The sequence below is a fragment of the Lithobates pipiens genome, unplaced genomic scaffold, assembly GCF_037356315.1.
Source record: "Lithobates pipiens isolate NorthernLeopardFrog02 unplaced genomic scaffold, aLitPip1_a1.2 Scaffold_3, whole genome shotgun sequence".
Lineage (NCBI taxonomy): Eukaryota > Metazoa > Chordata > Amphibia > Anura > Ranidae > Lithobates > Lithobates pipiens.
In genome coordinates this window covers 48,265,231-48,292,141 of record NW_027507790.1, presented here as the reverse complement: position 1 = coordinate 48,292,141, position 26,911 = coordinate 48,265,231, and the positions used below count along the sequence as shown (strand labels likewise).

Sequence of the window (26,911 nt, the reverse complement as noted above, 5' to 3'; positions counted from 1 at the left end):
TATAAAATAAATGCACTTTTTACTGATTTGGCGCTCTTCTATATATTCCTTTATTGGTATCCTATTCATGAGATGACTTCACTCTAAAGAAGCAGCTGCCGCAGGTGATTGTGCACATACATCCCTTATCCTCTAAGGACAGCAAGCAACCTTTCTGGATTTTCAGCAAATCCCAAGTACTGTTTTCTCAGATAACTTTTTTAACCGCTTCCCACCCGCCCTATGGCCGAATGACGGCCTTAGAGCGGGAGGCTTCCTTCGCCTGGCCGTCCCTGGACGACCTGGTGTTTACTTCCGCAATGCGCCCCGCCGGGGGCGCGCATCGCGGAAGTATTGTATTTGCCGTGTGTCTCCCGGAGACAGGCAAATACAGATCGCCATGAACGGCCAATCAAAGCGGCCGTTCACAGCGCGATCGCAGCTGCCAATGGGAGATGATCTCATATGTAAACATATGAGATCATCTCCCATTGCCGTGTCTCTCCCTCCTCACACAGAGACAGCGTGTGAGGAGGGAGAGCGATCTAAGTGTCAGCCCCAGTGCAGCCCCAGTGCCTGTCTCAGCCCCAGTGCCTGTCTCAGCCCCAGTGCCAGTCTCAGCCCCAGTGCCAGTCTCAGCCCAGTGCCTGTGTCAGCCCCAGTGCCAGTGTCAGCCCCAGTGCCAGTGCCATCTGTCAGACCAGTGCCATCTGTCAGCCCAGTGCCATCTGCCAGTAGTGCCAGTGCCACCTGCCAGCGCCTGCCGTCAGCCCCAGTGCCGTCAGCCCGTGCCGCCAGCGCCAGTGCCGCCCGTCAGCCCCAGTGCCGCCCGTCAGCCCCAGTGCCGTCAGCCCCAGTGCCGTCAGTGCCGTCAGCCCCAGTGCCGTCAGCCCCAGTGCCGTCAGCCCCAGTGCCACCTGCCAGTGCCACCTGCCAGTGCCATCCGTCAGCCCCAGTGCCGTCAGCCCCAGTGCCGTCAGTGCCGCCAGTGCCAGTGCCACCTGCCAGTGCCACCTGCCAGTGCCATCCGTCAGCCCCAGTGCCAGTGCCACCTGCCAGTGCCACCACCAGTGCCGCCAGTGCCACTTGCTAGTGCCACCTGCCAGTGCCACCTGCCAGTGCCACCTGCCAGCGCCAGTGCCACCTGCCAGCGCCAGTGCCATCCGTCAGCCCCAGTGCCGCCAGCCCCAGTGCCAGTGCCACGTGCCAGTGCCACCTGCCAGTGCCACCTGCCAGTGCCACCTGCCAGTGCCACCTGCCAGTGCCACCTGCCAGCGCCACCTGCCAGCGCCAGTGCCATCCGTCAGCCCCAGTGCCATCCGTCAGCCCCAGTGCCATCCGTCAGCCCCAGTGCCGCCAGCCCCAGTGCCACCTGCCAGCGCCAGTGCCATCTGCCAGCCGCAGTGCCATCTGCCAGCCCCATTTGCCAGAGCAATTAGCCAGAGCAAATAGCCAGCACCATCTGCCAGTGCCATCTGCCAGTGCCAGCCCCAGTGCCAGCCCCAGCCCCATCTGCCAGCGACATCTGCCAACCCCATCTGTCAGCCCCATCTGCCTCCAGCCCCATCTGCCTCCAGCCCCATCTGCCTCCAGCCCCATCTGCCTCCAGCCCCATCTGCCTCCAGCCCCATCTGCCTCCAGCGCCATCTGCCTCCAGTGCCATCTGTCAGTGCCACATGTCGTCAGTGCCACGTGGGGTCACTTTGTGGGCATTTCCATTGTCCTGGTGCTCCAGGGCCTTCAAAACTGTAATAGGTGGTTGAGAAATAAGATGTGTAATTTATGCTCCTAAAACGCCTGATGGTGCTATTTCAATATTGGGCCTCTGTATGTGGTCAGGCTGTGTAAAAGTCTCACACATTTGGTATCGTTATACTCAGGAGGAGTAGTAGAATGTATTTTGGGGTGTCATTTTTGCTATGTACATGCTATGTGTTGGAAATATCTTATAAATGGACAACTTTGCGTAAAAAAAATGCGTTTTCATTTTTTTCCACATTTTCCCAAAACTTCTGGAAAAAAAATGAACCATTCAAACGACTCATTATGCCTCATAGATTATACATTGGGGTGTTAGCTTTCCAAAATGGGGTCACTTTGTGGGCATTTCCATTGTTCTGGTGCTCCAGGGCCTTCAAAACTGTAATAGGTGGTTGAGAAATAAGATGTGTAATTTATGCTCCTAGAACGCCTGATGGTGCTATTTCAATATTGGGCCTCTGTATGTGGTCAGGCTGTGTAAAAGTCTCACACATTTGGTATCGTAATACTCAGAAGGAGTAGTAGAATGTATTTTGGGGTGTCATTTGTGGTATACACATGCCATGTGAGAGAAATAACCTATTACATTGAAAATTTTGTGAGAAAAAAAAAAAAAAAAAATCTTCATTTTGCAAAGAATTGTGGGAAAAAGATGACAACATCAAAAACCTCACCATGCATCTTAGTAAATACCATGGAATGTCTACTTTCAAAAAAGGGGTCATTTGGGGGGTATTTGTACTTTCCTGACTTGTTCGGGTCGCAAGAAATGAGATAGGCCACCAGTACATCAGGTGTGATCAATTTTGTGCGATTCGCACCACAGCTTGTAGACTCTCTAACTTTCACAAAGACCAAATAATATCCACTAATTTGGGCTATTTTTACCAAAGACATGTAGCAGTATAAATTGTGGGCAAAATTTATGAAAAAAAAATTATAATTTGCAAAATTTTATCACAGAAACAAAGAAATATGCGTTTTTTTTCAAAATTTTCGGTCTTTTTTCATTTATAGCGCAAAAAATAAAAACCCCAGAGGTGATCAAATACCACCAAAAGAAAGCTCCATTTGTGGGAAAAAAAGGACACAAAATTCATTTGGGTACAGTGTTGCATGACTGAGTAATTGTCATTCAAAGTGTGAGAGCACCAAAAGCTGAAAATTGGTCTGGTCAGGAAGGGTGTTTAAGTGGCCAGTAAGCAAGTGGTTAAAAAACATCTTGCTTTGATAAAAACTGTTTTGAATTTATTTTAACCACTTCCCGACCAGCGCACGACGATGTACGTCGACAGAATGGCACGGGCAGGCATATTGGCGTACATGTACGTCCAATATTCTATGCCGCCCTGCCATCGGGAGCGCGCCGCCGGCGGCGCGCTCCCGCGCTGGTCGGGACCCCCGTGAGTCCGGTCGCGGGACCCGCGGACTCGATCGCCGCGGGTATCCCCGCGATCGTCTCACGGAGCGGCCGAATGGAGGAAATGATGTATAAACAACATTTTTCCATTCTGCCTAGCAACTAGTGACGCTGATCTCTGCTCCATGTGATTGGAGCAGAGATCAGTGTACACTAAATGAAAGCCCAACCCCCCCAACCCCCCTAGGAACACTTAACCCCTACACTGCCACCCACTGGTTAACCCTTTCACTGCCAGTGTCATTTACACAGGAATCACTGCATTTATATAGCAGTGATTACTGTATAAATGACAATGGTCCCAAAAATGTGTCAAAAATGTCCGATGGGTCCCCGACAATGTCGCAGTCACAATAAAAATCGCAGATCGCCGCCATTACTAGTAAAAAAAAAAAAAAAATTATTAATAAAAATGCTATAAAACTATCCCTATTTTGTAAACGCTATAACTTTTGCGCAAACCAATCAATAATCGCTTATTGCGATTTTTTTTACCAAAAATATGTAGAAGAATACGTATCGGCCTAAATTGAGGGAAAAAAATGTTTTTTTATATATTTTTGGGGGATATTTATTATAACAAAAAGTAAAAAATAATGCGTTTTTTTCAAAATTGTCGCTCTATTTTTGTTTATAGCGCAAAAAATAAAAACCGCAGGGGTGATCAAATACCACCAAAAGAAAGCTCTATTTGTGGGAAAAAAAGGACGTCAATTTTGTTTGGGAGCCACGTCGCACGACCGCGCAATTGTCAGTTAAAGCGACGCAGTGCCGAATCGCAAAAAGTGGTCTGGTCTTTGACCAGCAAATTGGTCCGGTCTGAAAGTGGTTAATGAACAATACAGACTGAACTGAAAAGGACACACCAGTATCTTTTAAAGCGCTAGTATCTTGTGTTGTTTTTTTTAGCACTACTACTTTTGTTTGTGTCTCCCTCCCCTTAGATAGCATTGCTATGGGACATCCCATATAGTTACTTCTATGACGCTGTGTCCCCTGATGATCTGTGCTGATCACCTGCATTCTCCCAAGAGAAAAAAAAAACTCTAGCAATACACACCAAACCTGAGCATGTGCAGCTTGTCCCCTAGCTCGATAAATATCAGGAGATATATTGGAAACACTGAGAGAAGGAGATGATCAGGGGAAACAGGATCAAACAGCCTTTTTACACAATGCAGAGGAATAACCCCTTAGCTTCCACAGTGAGTATAACAAGCATGCTTTCTGCATATACAGACTGATTTTATGGTTGTGGGTTTAGTAATACTTTAAGGATGCGGTGGCCGGCCTCCCGTTCTGCTCCTTAGCAACCAGCTATTCACTGACAGCCCCGCTCCTTAAAGCGGAGTTCCACCCAAATAAGGAACTTCCACTTTAAGCACTCCTCGCCCCCTTACATGCCACATTTGGCATGTCATTTATGGGGGGGGGGCTTCGTTAGGAGGGGGGCTTCCTGCCCCACTTCCTCTTTCCACTCAGGGACTGCCAAGGCAACTCCTCCTTTCGCCTTAAGTGGCCCCTCCCTCTAGACGATCTCCTTGGACACATGTCACAGGTCCCAGGAGATCGCCTATCCACTCAGGGAGCAGAGCGCAACTCGTGCATGCGCCATGCATGTCCGTCCCATGAAGCCGAAAGCTGTCAAGGCCGAGTGCCCAGAGTGGCAATGGAGGCGCCGGCAGAGAGGAGGGGGAGAGGAGCGACACCCTGTTCGGCCACAACGCTGGACCATGGAACGGGTAAATGTCTGTTTATTAAAAGTCAGCAACTACACTTTTTGTAGCTGCTGACTTTTAATAAGCCTGGAACTCCACTTTAATGCTGCAGCTACTAAAAGTAGCTTACACACTAGGCTGACACTGCTAAACACGGACAAAAAGTGCTAAAACATTAGCTTTTTTTTTTTGTGGTGCTTTTACTAGCTTTCTAGTGTGCTTGAGGCCTTAAAATTACGCCTGAAAGCTTAACCTTTCCCTTTAATCTTCACTCTAACAATTCACCCCTAAAATGCAAGCTTTAAAGTGGAAGTAAACCCACTTTTTTAACTTTTACCTACAGGAAAGCCTATAATAAGGCTTACCTGTAGGTAAAAAAAATATCTCCTAAACCTGTACGGTTTAGGAGATATTCCCCTCGGTATGCGCCGCTGACTGCAGCGGCGCATGCGCACAAGGGGGTTCTCTCCGCGAAAATCCGGCAGCGCTCGTCCGGCCGGATTTAAATCTCCCGCGCGCATGCGCGGGAGTGACGATATCGCGGCTCCGGCCACTCACAGCGCCGGAGCCGCGATACCCGGAAGAGACGCAGAGGGAGCATGTCGGCTTCCTCGGCGTGGATCGGGCGAGATGTCGGGGCCTCGTTCTAAGGTAAGTATTTCATAATGAGCTAGTATGCGGTGCATACTAGCTCATTATGCCTTTTGCTTTGCAGGTTTTTAAAAAAAAAAAAAAAAAAATGCGGGTTTACTACCGCTTTAAGCTGGCCATACATTGATTGCTGGCTGAAATTTGAGAAGTGGGTAGCCCTGTTTGCACCCTACTGCCTGACATTCTGTAATCTGAAAACAAATAAGCCAGGTGGATAATATTGGCCAAGCCAATTAGGTGCAGCATCCAATGTTGTCTGACAACTGATGTAGCTGACTGTCTGAAAGTAAAGTATCGGTGGATTGGTCCATTCACGCTGTTTAGCTGGGGGTGATTTTTCTTTTCTTTTTATGTAGGCTAAACGAAAAAAAATCTTCTAGTGTATGTCCAGCTTTAGTTCTTAACCTATAATTGTATCGCACCTCAACTGTGAACTTTAGATCCTGGACTTTCACAGTCCTGCACCAGGTGTCTTTTTTTGTAAGCTATGGTGCTATCTTATTATTTTTTTCTTTAACGACAGTTTTGTTTTAAAGTGGTTGTAAACCCTTGTTTACAACTTTATGTTACAGGTAAGCCTATATTAAGGCTTAGCTGTAGCTAACGAGGATATCTCCTAAACCTGCAGGGTTTTGGACATATCCCTGTATTTGCATGTGCCGACGTCATGCGGCACATGCGCACTTAACACAACTGAAGCAATAGCACTATATGCCGTTGCTTCAGTTGCACTGTGCCGTTCCTGCGCGCATGCGCGGAGTGACGTCATCGAGGCTCTGGCTAATCACAGCGCCGGAGCCGAGATACCCAGAAGTCACTCCAGGACAATATGTCGGAGGGGGAGACGTGGACCGATGTGGGGGCTTTGATCTGAGGTAAGTTATGCTATGCATACTAGCTAATTATGCCTTTCTCTTGAGGGTTTGTTTTTTTTGCTGCGGGTTTACTTCCTTTTTAAGTAAACAAAACACTTGTCTTATAAACCCTTGAAGAAAACTTGGTTTTAACACTCTTAGTATATTATGATAACCTGTCTACAATGTATTGTAGTGGAAAGAAACTAAACTTCATGTTTCGCCTAACACAATTTTATGGTGGCTGCTGTTTTATTAATAACATTAATCTATCTTTGTTTTCATGAGACTGCTCGAGTTTGCTATTATTTAAATGTTTGTTAGCAGACATAAGCTTTATCCATTTTACCAACTGACAGCTGAGTAGTGTCTCCAAGTGACCATCCTAATGTGTAAAGTGATGGCCTTTTAAAGACCATTTTGTTTTTTGCCTTTTTCGCAGACAGTCTACATTAAAGGTAATGGTAATTTGTATCCTGATAATTTTGTGTCTCTATTTCCCAGGTTGAAGGACGTGGCTGTGACTATGTAGTCTTGTGGCTGGACTGTGACAAAGAAGGAGAAAATATCTGTTTTGAGGTAACAAACCCCTTTTAACCATCCACCACAACTTATCATGTAAGGCTGGCCATACATGCACAGATTTTTTCCATTCAGCATAAAGATGGACGAATCTCCCGCTGCAGCTCTTATATTTTGACAACCTGTCTCACCGGCTGCCAGAATACCCTAAAAGTGCCCCCATCTGTTATGACACAGTCAAGTGCCTCTTAAACTGGCCATACATTGATCGAAACTCATCCTGTTTTAGCAGGAACCAGCAGAATTTCGATCCATATATGTCCGTACCGGTTTAGAATAGTTGATCTAATAATCAACTCCTGAATGGGTCTATCAGTATTTCTCTTTCCTTCATTGACGGACACAGCACCATTAATCTTGACTGTAGGGTTATTACGCCACCTTCAGGAGAGGACTAGGCAGAACATGTATTATATGTGAAAAACAACAAAACTGTACAGTTCCGTCCAGGGGGCGGTCCCTCTGGTAATAACCTCTCAGCCTGCTTCCTGCAGCAGTTTTTTCTGCCTGCGGGACCATCGGTCCTGGGGATTTTTTTCTGGATTTTTGCCTTTTGTGCAAGACTTTAACATCCTGTGATCTTCTATCAACAACCAGCTGGGTGACAGGCTTGTGGTCTCCGCAGCCTGGCCATCGAGTATGTGCAGGCCCTAGCTAAGCACTGGGTCGGCCACGACATGCCCCTCAGGCTACAGGGGTGGCTGGTGAGCGCAATTCTCTGGGGCACACATATGACCGGACTATGGATGTCTTTTTTAACAGTGTGCCATGGCCCACAGCCACCCCATACTGCTTGGGTGTAGGTCTGTGATGGGATGCCTCCAGCTCGTCCGGATGGCAAGTACAGCTCTCCCTGTCTCAGCAGGACAGAGCAGCTGGGCATTCCCTGGGAGGTCGATTAGGGGGTCCATCTTCTCCCTTTCTTCTCCTCTTTCTTCTCTCCCTGCCCATGTTTTCCCTCCCCCTCCTGTGGTGGATGCTGCATGACTGGGCTGTAGTGTGGAGTGTGTACCTGAGCCAGTGGTCCTCCGGGGAGCTCTGATCCTTGATTGGGAGCTGCGCTGGCTGTCTGTGTCCCTGTGTTTTCATCTGTCTCTCCTGGTGTCTGTGGGCTCTGTATGTGCTGCCGCCATAGCGATGACCGCCGCCATTATCTGTGTATTCTCTGTGTACATCAGTGATCGTTACCCATTTTCTGTTGACCTCTGTGAGAAGCATGGTCGGCGGCCATTTTCCCTGTGATTTTTTTTTCTATACAGGGCGCCTGGTGGCCATTTTCTTGTAGCCTCAATGCAGTTTTTCTCCACAGCGCTGGTTTCTCTGCCTCAGAACAGCACAGTTTATTTTCTTACATCAGGGGACACAGAGCCATAGTAATAACTATGTGAATTATATCGGCATATCAGGTGCTGGACACTGGCATGCCCCTTAAGCCGTGAACTTCCCCCATATAACCCCTCCCATTACTGGGAGTCCTCAGTTTTTTCGCCAGTGTCTAAGGTGTTGGGCACGTGTGAGGATGTGTGTACTGAGCTCCACGGGCAGTAATCTTTTGATGAGAGCCATCCTGACCGAATCCGTTCTGATGTCTCCGTAATGGACTAAATGAACGGTACCCGGGCCTCGTCATCTGAAGACATGAGGTTTTGCTTGCCAATGCTTTTAAGCTGGGCCCTGGGATCCAGTACTTTTTGGTAGTAAGGCCAATAAAAGTTTACTGGCAGGGTCTTCTTGCAGGTCCAGGATTGCGGGATTACCTGAGTGTACCCCTGTTCCTGAAGGTTTCCTTTCAAGGTCTCTGAGCCTACCATGAAGGGCGAAGATTGTTTTTTTTTTTTTATCTCTGACAAACCCTGCTGCGAGGAAAGGTAGGGGAGATAATTTCTCCTTCCATGTATTGTGTTGTCATGTCATGTCTGTGTGTCACCACTGGAGGCTGTATTGAGCACTCACCATTCTGACTCTGGAAACAGCAGAAGCTCCACTCTCCTCTCTGTTCAAGCCAGCTCAGACCCTCAGGTATGAAGGGGAGTCTGATCACTTCCTGGGACCCCAGATTGCAGATTGGCGATTTTGATCTATTTGCCAGCCAGCTGCCTCTTTTTCTCTAAAAAAGAAAGAGGAAAAAAGTTTTTTTTGGGCAAGTCGCGGCCGCTCGCCAAGCGGAGGATTTACCCCCCCCCCACCGCCGCCCGCCATGATGCCGGTGCTCACGCGGGAGATTCGCTTCCCTGTTTGAAACAGGAAGGGGGCGTTTTCGTGCTGTGGGCGTGGCTAAACGGCGTCAGACGCCGGCCACACATGTAGGAAGTAGTTAGATCTCTGCAAGAGAAGCTACTGCCTGGCGGTGGAGGGACAGAGCAGAGTGGTTGCTGGTCAGGTTTGGTGACACAGGAATTTCCTTTTTGGTAACATTGTACTGTATAGCTAGAACTAATAGCAGTTATTGTACTGTACTATAGCCTAGCAAGTGAAACATTATTTTGCTGGTACTGCCTCTGCTTTGTACTGTAAGCTATGAGTGGCAAAGGGACCAGGAACCCCTCTAAGGGTTCTAAGGGGTTAATGGTATACAACAAACTAAAAACCCTCCAAAACAATGTCTGTCTTCCTCCCCCGAGAGGTAAAAGGAAAAATACGGCCAGTCAGATGAAGCCGTCAAGGGTAGAACACTTCTGTCCCTGTGTTTTTCATACAAACAGGTTTTTCTTCTACCATTTTAAAGATTATTGCTATGATGTTTCTCCATAGTAGGACTAAACATAGCAGATTCCCATCTAGTCCACTGGGCCCTTTTGTTGAGGTGCAGGAGGCTGGGGATCAGGTAGATCTTCCCAAATATTGGAAGATACTTATTTTTCCTCTTCAGAGGATCCCAACAGGGAGGGAGTAGCCGCACAAGTCAGGTGTTTGTCTACTCCCTTACTTAACCCTTTTGTTGCCTGCCACAGGCTCTTAAGGTATCTACCTCTAATAGGGTTCATTTGAACCTCCCCCACATGGGGATTTTTTTTTTCTATTCATTCATAACTTATATATTCTGAATGGGAACATTTCTATGAAATAAATGGGAGGTTCCAGCTATTAATGCTGCAATCACCTCAGTGAGCAGAGTCTCACATGTCCAGTGGATAATGCACTGATGTTAAAGGATCCAGCAAGTTAAGGTTGGATTTTCCTTTTAAAGACGAGACGTCTTTTGCAGTTCTGGCTGCAATTTGAGTAGCTCAGTCCATTAACCCTTTAACGTCTGCTCCACTATTGTGGTGGAGCACATTTTGAGTCATGCCAATGCATTGGAATGTGGACTCCAAGGGGTTAAGGAACAGGTGTAAGATACCTGAAAGTTCTGCCTGATCAGCAGGCCCAGCAAGGGACTGGTCTGTTTGACACACTGTGTCTCACAGATGCTATGAAGGACTCAATCGTTTAAGCCCTATGGCTTATACTTGGACTAGTGCTTTTTTGCAGAGGTCCATGTCTGAGATATTGATCAGCCGAAGCACGAGGTGAAAACCCTTAGCCAGTCTGTGTCCCTTCCTGGGGTACGACTATTTAGAGTGGATAAGTACCGGTACATCCAAAAGGGGTAAAGCTCTCTTTACCAATAAAGGAGGTTCAAACAGTTCTCCTTTAATCATGCAGCCTCTCCTAATGCCTGGGGTATCTGCCTTTAGGTGGTCTCGACAGGGGCAGCACCAGGATCTTGGGGCAGAAAGCCCATGAAGCAGAATGCTAAGGCCTTCTCATGAAGGAACACCCCCACTCGTTTGAGTGCGGGGAAAGGTCCTGCGATTCTCAAAGTCTGGCAGGAAAAAATGTTAAGAGCAGAGTGATTTCTGCGATTTATTTTATTTTTTTTCTCTAGGTTACATCTAGAGTTTCAAGAGCCTGGATGGCCCAGTCGGCTTTCGATCCGAGGGTCCGGGGTTTGGGTCCTGTTTGAGTGCTGCCTGTGGGGTCCTTGGGGCTACTGATGCGGCAGTCTTTATGCAAGAGTGTCCGTCTCCTCAAAGAATGCTCCTAAGGTTTCAGAGAAAAAAAAATGGTCTCTGGATCAGCTGTTATCCTAGTCGGTGATAGCAGAGATTCCCTTAGTGGAACAGGGTTTTTTGGCTCAAACCTTTTAGGGTCCCAGAGCCAAGCAGAGAGGTAAGGCTCACTCTAGATCTCTGAGATCTGATTCGTCACTTAAACATCCGATCCTTTCATAATTCGTTCGGCTGTAATTCGTTTGGCTGTGTCATTGCATATCTCCATGTGCCAAAGTTTCCCTCTTACCAGGAATCTCTGCGGTTTGAAATATAAAATTATTTTGATCAATCTTTGCACTGCCATTCTGCTTAGCCACAGCACTACGAGTGTTCTAAAAGATTCTGGCACCTCCTTTAGCCAGGTTAAAGGCTCAAGGCATCGTTCAGTCTCAGGTCTGATCTTAGCTGTAGATAGCTGAAATCTCTAGGCTGGATTCTCAGCCTAGGAAGATTCTCCTTAAAACCATCAAGGAGGTTACTTGGGGGCTGGTTATAGATACCATACAGAAGAAGGTATTCTTGCCCCAGATGTGAATCAGTTCCATTGTAGGACTAATTCAACTTATCAGGAAAGGAAAATTCCTTCATTTTGGCTGCAGGAGATTTTTAGGGGAAATGGCGGCCTCCTTCAAGGCCGTCCCTTACGCGCAGTTTTATTCAAAAACTGCTTCAAGACACCATTCCGTTGGTCTGGAATAAAGAGGATTCAGGCCTTGTTTGTGTCCAATACGCTTGGCTCCCAACATAGGTCAGAGCTTAAATTGGTGGTTGTTATCCAGCAGGAGGGAAAATCTTTATCCTGCAAGGTGTTAACAACAGATGTCTGCCTTCTAGGCTGGGGAGCAGCCCTGGAAGAAGATTCTGTCCAGGCACCTTGCCTATCAACTTTGTTGGAAGTTTCAGGCAGTACATCTGGCCACAGAATCTTGGTGGTCAGATTAAGGGACTGTCCTGACAGGATTCAGTCTGACAGAGCCACAGCGGTGGCTTACATCAATCACCAGGGGAGGCATGAGAAGTCGCGCAGCCCAAAAAGAAGTGAATAATATTCTAGCTTTGGCAGAACACAGCACTCCTTGCCTATCGGCAATTTTAATATTTCAGGCGTACTACTTGAGACACCAACAATTATTTCTGGGAGAATGATCTCTTCACCCCGACATCTTCCTAGAAGTATGTCAGATTTGGTACTCCGGACATGGACCTATTTACATCCAGATTCATTAATAAGGTCGACAGCTTTATGTCAAACAAGGGGTCCGCTAGCAGGTTGAACAGACGCTTTAGTCTTCCCAGGGGATCAGTTCTCACAGATCTATGCTCTGTTACTTCTGCGCCTTCTACGCAGGATTAAGCAGGAACAGAAGGAGGTGATTCTGGTGGCCCCAGCGGGTCCCAGAAGATCCTAATTTATCGAGATTATAAAGAGGGCAGTTGAAGTCCTTTGGACTCTGCCATTATAGCCAGACCTTCTTGCACAGGGTCCGGTATTTCATCCTACTTTACGGGCAAGGAGTTTAACAGGTTTGACTGCTGAATCCCACTCTATAAAAGATCGTGGGTGATCTCCTTCAGTAGTGTCTACTTTGACTAATGCCAGGAAGTCGGCTTCCAGAATTGCTTACTATAGAATCTGGAAGGCATAGGTTTCTTGGTATGGATCCAGGGGTTGGCACCCCAGGAAGTATGTCATGTCAATAGGCAGGATTCCTGCATATGGGATCTGAAATGAAGCTGGCCTTGGCTTTTATCAAGAACCAGATCCAGGCCGTGTCGATGTCTTTTCCTACAGCTTCTTGCTTCCCACTCTTGGTGCTTAGCTTATTCAGGGAGTAACACGGTTTATTCCCCCTATCAAGGCACCTCTAAATCCTTAGGATTTAAAATTGGTCTTGTCGGCTTTGTTAAATCAACCGTTTGAACCTTACGGGAAATTCTCTTGGTTCTCTGACAAGAAAGATAATCTTTTTTGCTTGCCATTTCTTCTTCTAGAAGAGTATTGGAACTAACGGCTCTGTCTTGTAAGAGCCATATTTCATCATGCATAAGGACAAGGTGGTTTGATGTCCTCATCCAAGTCCTACCAAAAGTGGTAACAGGTTTTCATTTAAACCAAGATATTATTCTTCCTTGTTTCTCCCCAGAAGCCTTAATCTGGGGAAGAGAAAGCACTACAGTCTCTTGATGTAGTAATAGCAATCAGAATCTATTTAAGGGTGATTGCTCAGGTTCGCAAAACACGGGTTTTGTTTGTACTGCTAGAGGGTCCAAGATATGGACAGGCAGTGTCAAGATCCACTATTTTCCAAATGGATTTGTCAAGTGATTGATCAAGCTTCAGCTTAAAGAAGAAAATTCTTCCTTCTCATATTAAGAGCACATTCATCCAGGGCGATTAGTGCCTCTTGGGTGGTGCATCATCAGGCCTCTATGGCTCAGATCTGTAAGACCGCAACATTGGTCTTTGGTTCAGACATTTATCTGATCTTTTTTTTCAAATCAATAGTAAAGGTCATGAGGATATTGCCTTTGGGCACAGCATACACTGCAGGCTGCAGTATGAATCCTCTGGCCTTCTGTTTCCTTGATTCTGTCTCCCCCCCCCCCCCCCCTTCAGTTGCCATTGCTATGGGACATCCCACATAGTTATTACTATGGCTCTGTGTCCCCTGATATAAGAAAAGAAAATAAGATTTTTAAAACGGCTTACCTGTAAAATCCTTTTCTTTGATGTACATCAAGGGACACAGAGGTCCCTTCCTTCTTCTTCTTATACACTTTGCTTGGCTACAAAGCTGGTAATGGGAGGGGTTATATGGGGGAAGTTCACGCCTTAAGGGGCGTGCCAGTGTCCTGCACCTGATATGCCGATATAACCCACATAGTTATTACTATGGCTCTGTGTCCCCTGATGTACATCAAAGAAAATAATTTTACAGGTAAGCAGTTTTAAAAATCCTATTTCTTGATCATACATCACGGGACACAGGAGCTTCATTACATAGTGGGTTATATAGGCACCTCTGGTGATTGGACACTGGTTAACCCCAATTAAGGAGAATTCCTCCCCTATATAACCCCTCCCATATGGGAGGCACCTCAGTTTTTTTGCCAGTGTCTATGGTGGTTGGTAGCAAAGGCACTGGTAAATCACCGCCTAGGTCCAGGGGTTCTAAAAGTGCCTGTAAGTTACCACCCCCCCTGCAAGACTGGAGCCAGCCTCTCAAGACGAGTCAGTGCCCCTGTCAGGTTTTGCAGCCTCTCCTAATGTCCCAGCCCCGGTTTATGTCACTGAGGACTCCCTTAGGGCTACATTGGAGGGTTTTGAAGGGAGAATAATTAATTTTATTTCTGCTTCCCTGAAAGATAGCAGGAAAAGGGGTAGATCCCCTCCCTCTGCTGAAATTCCTCTCTCAGATGATTCTTCTGAAAATGAGGAGAGATCCCTGTCTTGGGACAGGGATCAGGAGCAGTCAGATGAATCAGAGGAAGAGGAGAGAGTCCCCTCCTCCCAGTCGCTCAGAAAGCAGGTGCAGTATTATACTGAATTGGTGCGTACCACATTCAGAATGCCTGCTGCTGAAGTCGCTACGTCCTCTGTTTCTTCCCTGGGAGTCAGGAAAGCCCCACAGACTGCCTATTCCTTTCCAATTCATCCCTTAATGGATGAATTGTTGTATGAGGATTGGGGACATCCCGATAAACTGTTTGCTCCTCCTAAAAGGTTTTCTATGCATTATCCTCTGGAGGAAAGTTTCACCGAGAAGTGGGGGGTCCCATCTGTTGATGCGGCTGTTTCTTGCGTGAATAAAAACCTGACTTGTCCCTTGGATAATGCACAGGTATTTAAAGATCCAACTGATAAGAAGCTGGACCTTAAAAAAAGCCTCCTTTTCCATGGCTAGCGCTGTAGTGCAACCTACAGTCGCAGCCGTGGGGTTGTGCCAGTTCCTCAAGGAACAGGTTAAGCAGATGCTTGGGCTCCTTCCCAGCGAGGAAGTAGAGAAGTATGCAGAAATGCCTCATATTCTGTGTTTCATGATTGATGCGATTTTGTATTCTGTCCAACAAGCATCACGTTTGTCCCTCATGTTGGTACACATGCGAAGGGCCCTATGGCTAAAGAATTGGGCAGCTGAGCTGTCATGCAAAAAGCATTTGATTTTGTTCCCGTTTAAAGGGGAACGTTTGTTTGGAGAAGAATAAGATAAATTCGTCCAAAAAATTTCAGGGGGTAAATCTACTCTCCTTCCAGTCAAAAGGAGCAAGCGTCCTTCATTCAGGCGTGCTCTCTCTCCCGGAGCATCAAGCTCTAAGCAGTGGCGACGGCCTTCTCAATCCTCCTCTACAGGAAAGGCTCAGGGCCGGGCCCAGGGGCAGAAAAAGACTTGGGGGCGAAAGCCTGCCAAGCAGAGCCCAAAAGCTTCCTTGTGAAGGGGCGCCCCCGCTCGGCCGAGTGGGGGGAAGGCTCCTGCAAACTGCGGGAAGAGATCCGGGACAAGTGGGTGATCTCTTCGGTATCTCTGGGCTACAGGCTAGAGTTTCGAGAGATTCCACCTTCTCGCTTTCTAAGGTCAAGGATCCCCAGGGATCCAGTAAAGCAAAAACCGCTATTTGTGGCCTTAGATCACTTACTATCCCAGGGGGTGATAGTAGAAGTGGACCCAACAGAACAGGGTTCAGGGTTTTACTCAAATCTCTTCACCGTTCCGAAGCCAAATGGAAGTGTCAGACCTATCCTAGATCTGAAGGATCTGAACCGTTTTTTACGCATCCGGTCCTTCCGAATGCAGTCAATCCGCACTGTGGTCTCCTCCCTGCAAGGGGAAGAGTTTATGGCATCAATAGACATCAAAGATGCATATCTCTATGTGCCAATTTTGCCCGCACACCAAAAATTTCTAAGGTTCGCGGTAGAGCGGCGCCATTTTCAATTTGTGGCCTTGCCGTTCGGGCTTGCTACGGCCCCTTGAGTCTTCACAAAGATTCTGGACCCTCTCTTGGCAAATCTAAGAGCTCAGGGTATTGCCGTCATGGCTTATCTAGACGATTTGCTTCTCATGGAGAAAACAGTAGCGTTCCTGAACCACAGCGTCACCAGAATGCTAGAACGCCTAGGTTGGATCACAAACCTAGAAAAGTCCTCCCTACAGCCTGCCACCAGGTTGGAATACCTTTGGGGATCTGGTGCGCCTAATTCTGGGCAGGAGGTCTTCCCCCATTCGATTATGGATGAGGCTGTTAGGGAAAATGGTCGCCTCCTTCGAGGCCGTCCCATTCGCCCAGTTCCACGCAAGGCCTCTGCAAAGATGCATCCTTGCGGCTTGGAACAGGAAGCCCCAATCCTTGGATCTTCCTATGCGTCTATCCCCAGGGACACGCAGGAGTCTAATCTGGTGGTTACAAACCAAGAATTTGCTGAAGGGCAAAACTTTTCTTCCTCTTCCATGGAAGATTATCACAACAGATGCCAGCCTGACAGGCTGGGGAGCAGTGTTGGAGGAGACATGCTCGCAGGGGAAATGGTCTGCGATCGAGAAGCTATTGCCCATGTCCTGGAGATCCGGGCAATTTATATGGCTCTCATAAAGTGGTCTTACAGACTACGAGGTCTCCCTGTTCGGGTTCAGTCCGACAATGCCACAGCAGTGGCCTATATCAATCACCAGGGCGGTACCAGGAGTCTGGTGGCCCAAAAAGTGGTGAATCGCATACTCGTCTGGGCAGAAAAGCATGTTCCGTGTGTTTCTGCAGTCTTCATTCCAGGAGTGGAAAATTGGCAGGCGGATTTTCTGAGCCGCCAGCAGTTGTGCCCAGGAGAATGGGCTCTGCACAGGTGTGGTACTCCAGACGTAGACAAGAGATACACTTACTCAGGGGTCAGATGCTCTGACAGTTCCCTGGGATCAGTACAATCTGATCTATGCCTTCCCCCCGAGCCCGCTTCTGTCGCGGTTCCTGGGAAGAGTCAAGAGGGAGACAAAATCAGTCCTTTTGGTGGCCCCGGCTTGGCCCAGGCGACCGTGGTACGCAGAGATCATGAAGTTGGCAGTAGGCAGGCCATGGATCCTTCCTCTCCGGCCAGATCTGCTCTCACAGGGTCCAATTTACCATCCTGCTTTACATAGTCTGAATTTGACGGTTTGGCTGCTGAGACCCACATTCTGAGAGACCGTGGCCTTTCGGGGCCAGTCCTTTCTACTCTGGTCAATGCCAGAAAGCCGGCCTCCAGGCTTATTTATTACATAATCTGGAGGGCATATGTTTCCTGGTGTGAACTCAGGAAATGACATCCTAGCAAGTATGTCATTAGCAGGATCTTGGCCTTTCTCCAGTCAGGCCTAGAAATGAATTTGGCCATAAGCACTATCAGGGTGCAGATTTCGGCCCTGTCAGTATTTTTTCAGAAGCCACTTGCATTGCATTCCCTGGTGCGGGCTTTCATCCAGGGGGCCATGCGGATGAGACCGCCAGTCAAACCTCCGGTATGCCCATGGGATCTGAATTTGGTTCTCTCGGCTTTGCAGGGGCAACCATTTGAACATTTGCATCTGGCTTCATTAGTTCTCCTGACTAAAAAATTGGTCTTCTTGGTAGCCATATCTACGGCTAGAAGAGTATCGGAGCTAGCAGCTCTTTCCAGCAAGGAACCGTATCTAATTATTCATAAGGACCGGGTGGTCATGCGTCCCAACAGGTCCTTTCTACCTAAGGTGGTTTCGGGATTCCATTTGAATCAAGACGTAATCCTACCATCCTTTTTTCCGGACCGACAGTCCGCAGAAGAAGAATCTTTGCACACTTTGGATGTGGTTAGAGCAATCAGTATATATCTTCAGGCAACTGCTCAGATAAGGAAAACTGATTGCTTGTTTATTTTGCCGGAAGGCCCTAGGAAGGGCCAGGCGGCGTCAAAATCCACTCTCTCAAGGTGGATTAGACAGGTTATTTCTCAGGCCTATAGTGTAAAGGGGAAGATTCCTCCTTTTCAAGTGAAAGCGCACTCTACTAGGGCTGTAAGTGCTTCTTGGGCAGTGCATCACCAGGCCTCCCTGGCTCAGATCTGTAAGGCTGCAACTTGGTCATCAGTCCACACATTTACCAGATTCTATCAGGTGGATGTCAGAGGGCAAGAGGATATCGCCTTCGGGCGCAGTGTACTGCAGGCTGCAGTTTAGGTCCTCCGGTCCTTGGCGGTCTATAATTATGATCTGTCTCCCTCCCCTCAATCTGAGCATTGCTTTGGGACATCCCACTATGTAATGAAGCTCCTGTGTCCCGTGATGTATGATCAAGAAAATGGGATTTTTATATACAGCTTACCTGTAAAATCCTTTTCTTGAGAGTACATCACAGGACACAGGGCTCCCGCCCCTCTTGGGTTTTACGTGGTTTCTTATTGCTTTGCTACAAAACTGAGGTGCCTCCCATATGGGAGGGGTTATATAGGGGAGGAATTCTCCTTAATTGGGGTTAACCAGTGTCCAATCACCAGAGGTGCCTATATAACCCACTATGTAATGAAGCTCCTGTGTCCCGTGATGTACTCTCAAGAAAAGGATTTTACAGGTAAGCTGTATATAAAAATCCAATTTTTTTGGTTCCTGGACACTTGTGATGACCTGACACAGAACACAGCCATCAGCAACAGCACGGCGCCGCACTCGGGCACAATGGGATTGAGCACCTTGTCCTAAGTCCCCAAGGGTGGCAGACAGAGTGGGTCAAGATGGCGTCAGAAGCTGGCGTTTCTTCCCCAGACCTCCCTGCAATTGCAACCGGCTCGCCTGCAAATAGTGCAGTGCCTTTGGACGCTTTGTTGGTGGTCCTTGAAACGTTAGTTGCCAGGGTGGAGGTGGTGGGCAGGGGGGGTAAGAAATGGCCCCTGACCCTCCCCCTCAGGGAGAGATCTGATTCAGACTCGGGCCCCGCGGTGACTGACGACCCCTGTTCCGATGCGTCAGAGGACACTGACCAGGACCGATCAGACAGTGAGGATGATTGCAGTGCCTGGGTCCGCGCAGGAATAAACGCTAGTTGGAACACTTATCACCGCTGTGAAAATACAGGATGCGGCAGGATCCTCTGCCAAGGTGGCGGTCCCTTTTGGGTCCCGTAAGCCAGCACGTACACCTAAGGTGTTTCCGTATCTGACTTACTTTGATAATTTCATATACAGGGAATGGGGAAGCCAACAACTGACCTTTTTTGGTCCCAAAATGAATGGCGGTGCTTTGAGGAGAGCCTTCTTAAAAAATGGTCGGCTTCCCGGTCGTGGATCCCCCAGTATCCAGGTTAAACAAAGTAACCACGATCCCGGTAGAAGGGCTCCTGCATTTATGAACCCTACCGACAGGAGGGCCGAGGCAGTGGCCCGGTCCATGTTTATGGTAGTGGGGTCAGCGCTACGACTGGTACTGGCCACAGACCCTTACTGAGTGGGCAAAACGATTGCACCGTGAATTGGAGAAGCAGCAGTCTCCTCCAGTCTGCATGGAACTAGCAGACCAGTTGGTGCACGGCCTTAAGTATGTCTGTGATGCGGCCCTGGATACACTTCCCTTGCTCTCCAGAACATCAGTATCGGCAGTGGTGCTGCGGGCCTGATCTGGCTGAAATGCTGTTCTGCGGACCAGGCATCTTGACTGATTTGCCCTTCCTTGGTGAGCGACCATTTGGAGCCTCGCTGGGTGACATTATTAAGAATGTCACAGGTGGAAAAACACATTGCTCCCACAGTCCAGGAATGGTAAGGAGCCACGCCACAGGACGTCTGGATAGGGCCTGTACCAGAAACGGAAAGGTTTCAGGGATTCTTACAATCTGTTTGTAGTCCCCAAAAAGGAAGGGGTACGTCCAATCCTGGACCTAAAAGCCTTCAATTGCTTTGTGAAAGTACAGAGGTTTAGAATGGAATCAGTTCGCACTGTAGTCGCTGCGCTCCATCAGGGGGACTCCCTGGAGTCTCTGGATATACAGGACGTGTACCTGCACATACCCATATGCCTCGGGCATCAGAGATTTCTGCAATTTGCAGTAGGGGAAGACCACTACCAGTTTGTGGCTCTCCCCTTTGGCCTGGCTTCAGCACCCAGAGTCTTTACCAAGGTATTGGCTCCAGTTTTGGCGACAACGTTTTGTGACAATGTGGGATCGCAAGCGTGGGTTACCTAGACGATCTCCTTCTGAGAGCAGCTTCTGCTTCAGAATTAAGGGAGGATGTGGCGATCACCATGCAAACTCTACAAGAGTTTGGGTGGGTGTTGAACCTCAAGAAGTCAGTACTAGTGCCGACTTAACATCTGGAGTACCTAGGCTTGCTGCTGGACTCCGTGGAAGCGAGAGTGTAACTCCCTTCGGACAAACTGCAGACTCTCAGGACTGCGATGAAGCTGTTGAGGAACCGCAGGTGGTCATCGCTTCGTTTCTGCATGTGAGTACTGGGCCTCATGGTTGCCTCTTTCAAGGCGGTACCTTAGGCCCAATTTCACACCAGAGTCTTGCAGAAGGAGATATTGTCCAAATGGGACATATCCTCGTTATCTCTGGATCGGCAGATTCGGGTGAGTCAGTTAGTCAGGGACTCTCTTCTTTTGTGGCTGAGATCTCCGGCCCTTTGGTCCGGGAAGTCGTTCCTACCTCTTCATTGGATGGTGATCACAACGGACGCCAGCCTGACCGGCTGGGGTGGAGTATTGGGAGTACAATTGACCCAGGGCCTCTGATCGAGGGAGAAATCCCAGTTACCATTCAATGTGCTCGAGCTTCGAGCGATCAGGCTACGCCTCTCCACATGGTTGATGAGACTACAAGGACGTCCGATCAGAATCCAGTCAGACAACGCCATGGCGGTGGCACATGTTAACCATCAAGGAGTAACAAGAAGCTCGGCTGCAGCATGGGAGGTCGCTCACATCCTTCGGTGGGCAGAGCGTCACGTACCGGCCCTGTCGGCCATATACATCCCGGGAGTAGAAAACTAGACTACCAGACTATCTAAGTCGCCAGATGCTGGACCCAGGAGAATGGGCTCTGTCTGGAGGTGTTTAGGCTTCTTTGCCTGCGGTGGGGCACACCAGATATGGATCTTCTGGCCTCTCGGCTCAATCGAAAGGTGTGGAGGTTCGTGTCCAAGACAAGAGATCCTTGGGCGGACGCATCAGACGCGTTGGTGGCTCCATGGGAGCAGTACCGGCTGATTTACTCCTTCCCTCCACTCAAGCTGTTACCACATCTGCTCCGCAGAGTGGAGGCCTAGGGGATTCCAGTAATACTGATTGCCCCAGATTGGCCCCAGCATCCTTGGTACGCCGACCTGGTACACCTGGTGGCGGATGCTCCTTGGCGTTTGCATATGCGGGAGGACCTCCTGTCACAAGGTCCAATACTCCATCCTGCTTTACCGTCGCTGATTTTAACGGCATGGCTGTTGAAAGCCAGGTGCTAAGGAACTGAGGTCTGTCGGACTTGGTCATTTCCATTATGCTGAGGACCCGAAAATCTTCTCCCTGGAAGATATACAATCATACGTGGAAGGCTTATATATCCATGTGTGAGGAGATGGGGTGGCGTCCACACACCTATTCCGTGGACAGGATCCTGCTGTTCTTACAGTGAGGAGTGGACCAGAAGTTGGCCTTGAGCACCATCAAGGGACAGATATCAGCCTTGGCTGTTTTTTTCCAACGAACCCTGGTGTCTCCCTCATCAGTGAGCACTTTTGTTCAAGGGGTTCAGCATGTAGTCGCTCCGGTACGTCCACCCCTACCTCCATGGGATCTGAACCTGGTGCTATCGACGCTTCAAAAACCGCCGTTTGAGTACATCTGGGAAATTCCTTTGTTGACTCTTTCTCAGAAAGTGGTCTTTCTAGTGGCTATTACATCTGCCAGGAGGGTTTCTGAGCTGGCGGCCTTGTCTTGCAAGTTGCCCTATCTGGTTATCCACAGGGATAAGGTGGTGTTGCGTCTGCAACCTTCTTTTTTGCCGAAGGTGGTTTTGGCCTTCCACCTCAATAAAGACATTGTGTTACCATCTCTGTGTCCTAAGCCAGCACATCCTAAGGAGGTGGCCCTCCATTCCCTGGACGTGGTCCGGGCTCTAAGGGTATATCTGTCTGCCAGGGTTCCCTGTTCATTTCGGTGGCTGGTCCGAAAAAAGGGCTGGCGGTCTCGTCGACCACCATTTCACGGTGGATCAGACATATCGTGGTCCAGGCTTACGCCTTGAAGGGGCAGGTGCCCCCCTTTCCTGTCACGGCCCATTCCACCAGGGCAATTGGGACCTCTTAGGCTTTCTGACATCAAGCGTCAGTCTCCCAGGTGTGTAAGGCGGCGACTTGGTTGTCCGTTCGCGCTTTTACAAAGTTCTACAAAGTTGATGTAAGCGCATCTTCGGATGCCTGCTTTGGCCACAAAGTTTTGCAGGCGGCCGTGTAATCGTTGCAATTTACACCCTTTTCTTATTGTTAGAGAAAGTTACATTTTGATTGTCAATGCATTCTGATGCATATGTTGACCGCAAGTTTTTGCTGCGGTTGGTTCAGTTGGTGACTCCTCCGTTGGGGAGCACCTCTGGTTGTGGGTGAAATCCTTTTCTCTGAAGTTCATTGACGGACACAGCACCCACCCCTCCTATTAGTTTACGTTATACTGCTTGTTGACGTACTGAGCTGCAGGAAGCAGGCTGAGAGGTTATTGCCAGAGGTACTACCCCTGTCTGGAACTGTACAGTTCTGTTGTTTTTCACATGTAATACATGTTCTGCCTAGTCCTCTCCTGATGGTGGCGTAATAACCCTGTGGTCAAGATTAATGGTGCTGTGTCCGTCAATGAACTTCCGAGAAAAGGATTTCACGGTGAGTACAAAAATCCTATTATTTTCACTTGATTAGCACTTGCAGCCAATCGGCTGCAGCACTAATCAGTGTACTCTGGCAGCAGAGGAGTCCCGCTGCCAGAATAGAATGACACAGCAGTAGGATTCCCCCAGCCACCTTGCGCAGCAGTAGGATTCCCCCAGCCACCTTGCGCAGCAGTATGATTCCCCCAGCCACCTTGCGCAGCAGTAGGATTCCCCCAGCCACCTTGCGCAGCAGTAGGATTCCCCCAGCCACCTTGCGCAGCAGTAGGATTCCCCCAGCCACCTTGCGCAGCAGTAGGATTCCCCCAGCCACCTTGCGCAGCAGTAGGATTCCCCCAGCCACCTTGCGCAGCAGTAGGATTCCCCCAGCCACCTTGCGCAGCAGTAGGATTCCCCCAGCCATCTTGCGCAGCAGTAGGATTCCCCCAGCCACCTTGCGCAGCAGTAGGATTCCCCCAGCCACCTTGCGCAGCAGTAGGATTCCCCCAGCCATCTTGCGCAGCAGTAGGATTCCCCCAGCCATCTTGCGCAGCAGTAGGATTCCCCCAGCCACCTTGCGCAGCAGGAGGATTCCTCCATCCACCTTGAATGTGTGGATAGTGAAATCAGTTTGTTTTTCCTTTTCTTTGATCACCACGGCAGCTGATCAAAATGAAAAACCGATCCATCTATGGCCAGCTTAAGGCTCTTTGACATCAGTTTTCTGTTTCCCTGATTTGCAAGGCAACCACCTGGTTCATGTTTTTCAAGTTCTACCAAGCTGCAGGAAATCCACATTTCTATTGTTTTTAGTAGATCCCCTAGCATTCTGTTTGCTGTTGCACAGCCCTCAGTTTGACTGCTTTTTGACAATTAGTAACTTCCTGTGTACATCAGAAAGAAAATAGGGTTTTTGTAGTCACGGTAAAATCCCTTTCTTGGTGTCCATTGAGGGACACGGGTTTCACACTTTGTGTTTATGATGATGCCTTATCCTGGACTGGTTTATTTATTTATTTTTTTGACAGTGTTAAATCCTCCTGTTTTCAGCAGTATAACCCAACAGGTGTTGACTTTCTGTGTTCCTCAATAGACTCCAAAAAAAGGATTTTACACAAAAATTTAAATTTTATTACACATTGATCTGCCAGTCGATCTTTTATTGTTTCACTTCCTTTAACAAAGTGACTGCAATGTTTGTTCTACAATGAAATTGTGCAGTGGCATTGTCAGGATAACTTTAAACTGCAGTTGCAGCAACAAAAGCATTTTTTTCCTTATCTTTTTTTTTTTAAGAATGTTTAAAAAATATTAAGAAAAGCTGACTGTCGTAAGCACCCCTGTCGGTGTTAAATGATTTGTCCCTTCCCCTGTATCTGCAACTTTTGTTAGACAGCTTTACCTGTTATAGGAGATGGAAAATAAAGGATCTACTGACAGGATCAAAAGGTGATAAAACTGTGTTCCAGGAGGACTCAAAAACAAAAAAGTGCCTGTTAATGCTAGTTGCAGTCTGCATCATATACTGTGTCTTTTTTTTTATTTTTTTTATATATATTACCCAGTTCCACTTTAAATTAGATTTTCTGAGAAGTGCTAGTGAGCTTTTCTAAGTTTCGTATTGGTAAATCCTGTACAATCCATCATTTTATGTTGCTGGCCTTTCTCTCAGGTCTTAGATGCTGTGCTGCCAGTGATGAATAGAGCACATGGTGGGGAGCAAACAATTTACCGTGCCAAGTTTAGCTCCATCACAGATACGGATATCATGAATGCCATGAACAAACTGGGGGAGCCCAATAAGAATGAAGCTCTTTCTGTAGATGCCAGACAGGAGCTTGACCTACGAATCGGCTGTGCATTCACCAGGTAAACGTCATGACTCTTTCTATTCCTTTTGTACAGATGTGCTCTTATGTATTTGTTTCTTATATAAGTTGACAATTACATTATTATGTACACTTAACTGCCTAGAGGGGATTGGGGAATGTGCCGATAGATGTGAAGGGAAAATGGAAGACGAAAAGGACAGTAAAGCTATCGATATAGAAGAAATGGTTTGGTCTCCCAAAAGAGCCATGAAAATGTATACAATACTGACACAAACTTCACTCAGGGTTCTACAAGCTTAGAAGCTATATACTGTACAGTATATGCCTTTACTGTAACATAGTACCTACAGTGGTAACTCAAATGAAAATGTTAATTACAGCTAGTTACACCACAAGAATATATATGGTACCTTGTGTGACAACCTCTGTGCGTGCAGTACAAATGATCACAAAAGCCCATTTTGTACAGTTGTCCTCAATCAAGCAAGCCATTAGAAATGATATTTTCTACTCCGGAATTGTATCATTTAATATGGATGACCCTAAAGCTGAAGTTTTAGGTATGGACTATTTTGCAAAGCTATGTTGGTCCAGCTTGAACTAATGTGCCTAGACTGACCGATGCCTGTGAAAGATGGAAATCACTGTAGTAGGCACAGCCGATACAGTAAATGCCACTAACTTCCCGGACCCTCGCCGAGCGGCTGCTCAGTTAGCACAGGAGGTCCCTCGCTTGGCATGAATCCCATTCAGAGAACACCCTGTGTTTTCTCAATTAATGCATTACCAGCCCTGCCTCTCCACCTTGTCCAGTTGGAGAATGCTTTCCATTTATTGAGACCTCCTCGGCAGCAGCTTGGCATTGAACATGGAAACTGGAGGCTATCACTGTAGTTGCGGTGCCTTCTAAAGTGATCTTCAGCTTCCACAGGCATTGGCCAGGTATGGAATTTGCATACATACATTGGTCTTAGCTGGAGCAATATAGTAGAAAAATAAATAAAAAGTCCAGTACCTAAACCTCTGACTTTGATCTGACAGGCCAGTGTGATTCTTAGGTAAAGACAGTGCTGTTAAAGTGGATGTAAACCCTCACATATTCCCAGTGAAGTGAAAATGCTGATAACGAAATGAACGAAACAGCAGAAAGACAGGGGACTAATATCTCTTTCACACTGGGGGGGGGGGGGGGGGGGGCATTAGCGGTAAAGCACCGCCAGTGAGGCGCTTTTAACCCCCGCTAGTGGCCGAGAAAAGGGCTAAAAGCGCTCGAAAAGCACTTTGCAGGCAATTCGGTAGCGATGCTACAAAACTGAGGCATGCTCATTTCAATGAGCAGATGCTGTGGAGGAGCGCTGTATACACCGCTCCCGCACCGCCCCAAAAATGCTGCTTGCAGGATAATTTTTCAAACGTTAATGACAGAGCCAAGCTTTAACTGTTCTCCATGAGAAAAGGAAAGGGTGTTATTAATGCATTTGCTAATTCTGCCTGTCCAAATTCTGTCAGTCCAAATGGTTATGAGAAACAATGGCTAGCTATGAGCTAATTGTCTGGGGGTCATTTTGTCCATTTATAGCTAATCTAATGTCAGTAAAAAGACTAGAAAAGCTTAAGATATCTCACATTTTTGTTTTGTTTGCCAAATAGGTTCCAGACAAAGTATTTTCAAGGGAAATATGGTAACCTGGATAGCTCTTTGATATCATTTGGTCCCTGCCAGACCCCCACATTGGGATTTTGTGTGGAGAGACATGACAAGATTCAGTCGTTCAAACCTGAGACTTACTGGGTTCTTCAAGTCAAGGTGAGTCATAGATTATATTGATGATGGTGTACCTGAGCCTTGTGTAAATGTGTTCCTAAGAACTGTGTCTTGGCAACCAATAGACTTTAGAATTTCTTCAAGGAAAGTTCTTCTTTTACTTTTCATCTGAAAAGTACACAAAAATCTCTAAAGCACACTGAAGTTTGTAGCAGCAATATGCATAAACCTAAGACCCCTTTCACACTGGGGAGCTTTGCAAGCGCTACAGCGCTAAAAATGGCGCCTGCAAAGTGCCCTGAAATACCTGCTGCTGTCTCTCCAATGTGAAAGCCCAGAGGGCTTTTACACTGGAGCGGTGCGCTGGCAGGACGCTAAAAGAAGTCCTGCTAGCAGCATCTTTGGAACGGTGAAGGAGCGGTGTATAGCACTGTGGTTTTAACCCTTTCACGGCTGGTTTTTAACCCTTTCTCG

The 26,911-nt window shown here is 47.7% G+C and overlaps 1 protein-coding gene across 4 annotated transcripts in view; it reads left to right on the top strand.

Annotated features, from left to right (window-relative positions):
• The window catches only part of TOP3B (DNA topoisomerase III beta), a 138,930-nt gene that overhangs the window by 30,720 nt on the left and 81,299 nt on the right, over positions 1-26,911 (top strand). For all 4 annotated transcript variants that reach the window (XM_077461634.1, XM_077461632.1, XM_077461633.1 and 1 more), the window contains 3 exons: positions 6,888-6,962; positions 24,513-24,709; positions 26,323-26,479. In XM_077461634.1, coding sequence (XP_077317760.1) covers positions 6,888-6,962; positions 24,513-24,709; positions 26,323-26,479 — 429 coding nt within the window. The remainder of the gene's footprint in view (positions 1-6,887; positions 6,963-24,512; positions 24,710-26,322; positions 26,480-26,911) is intronic.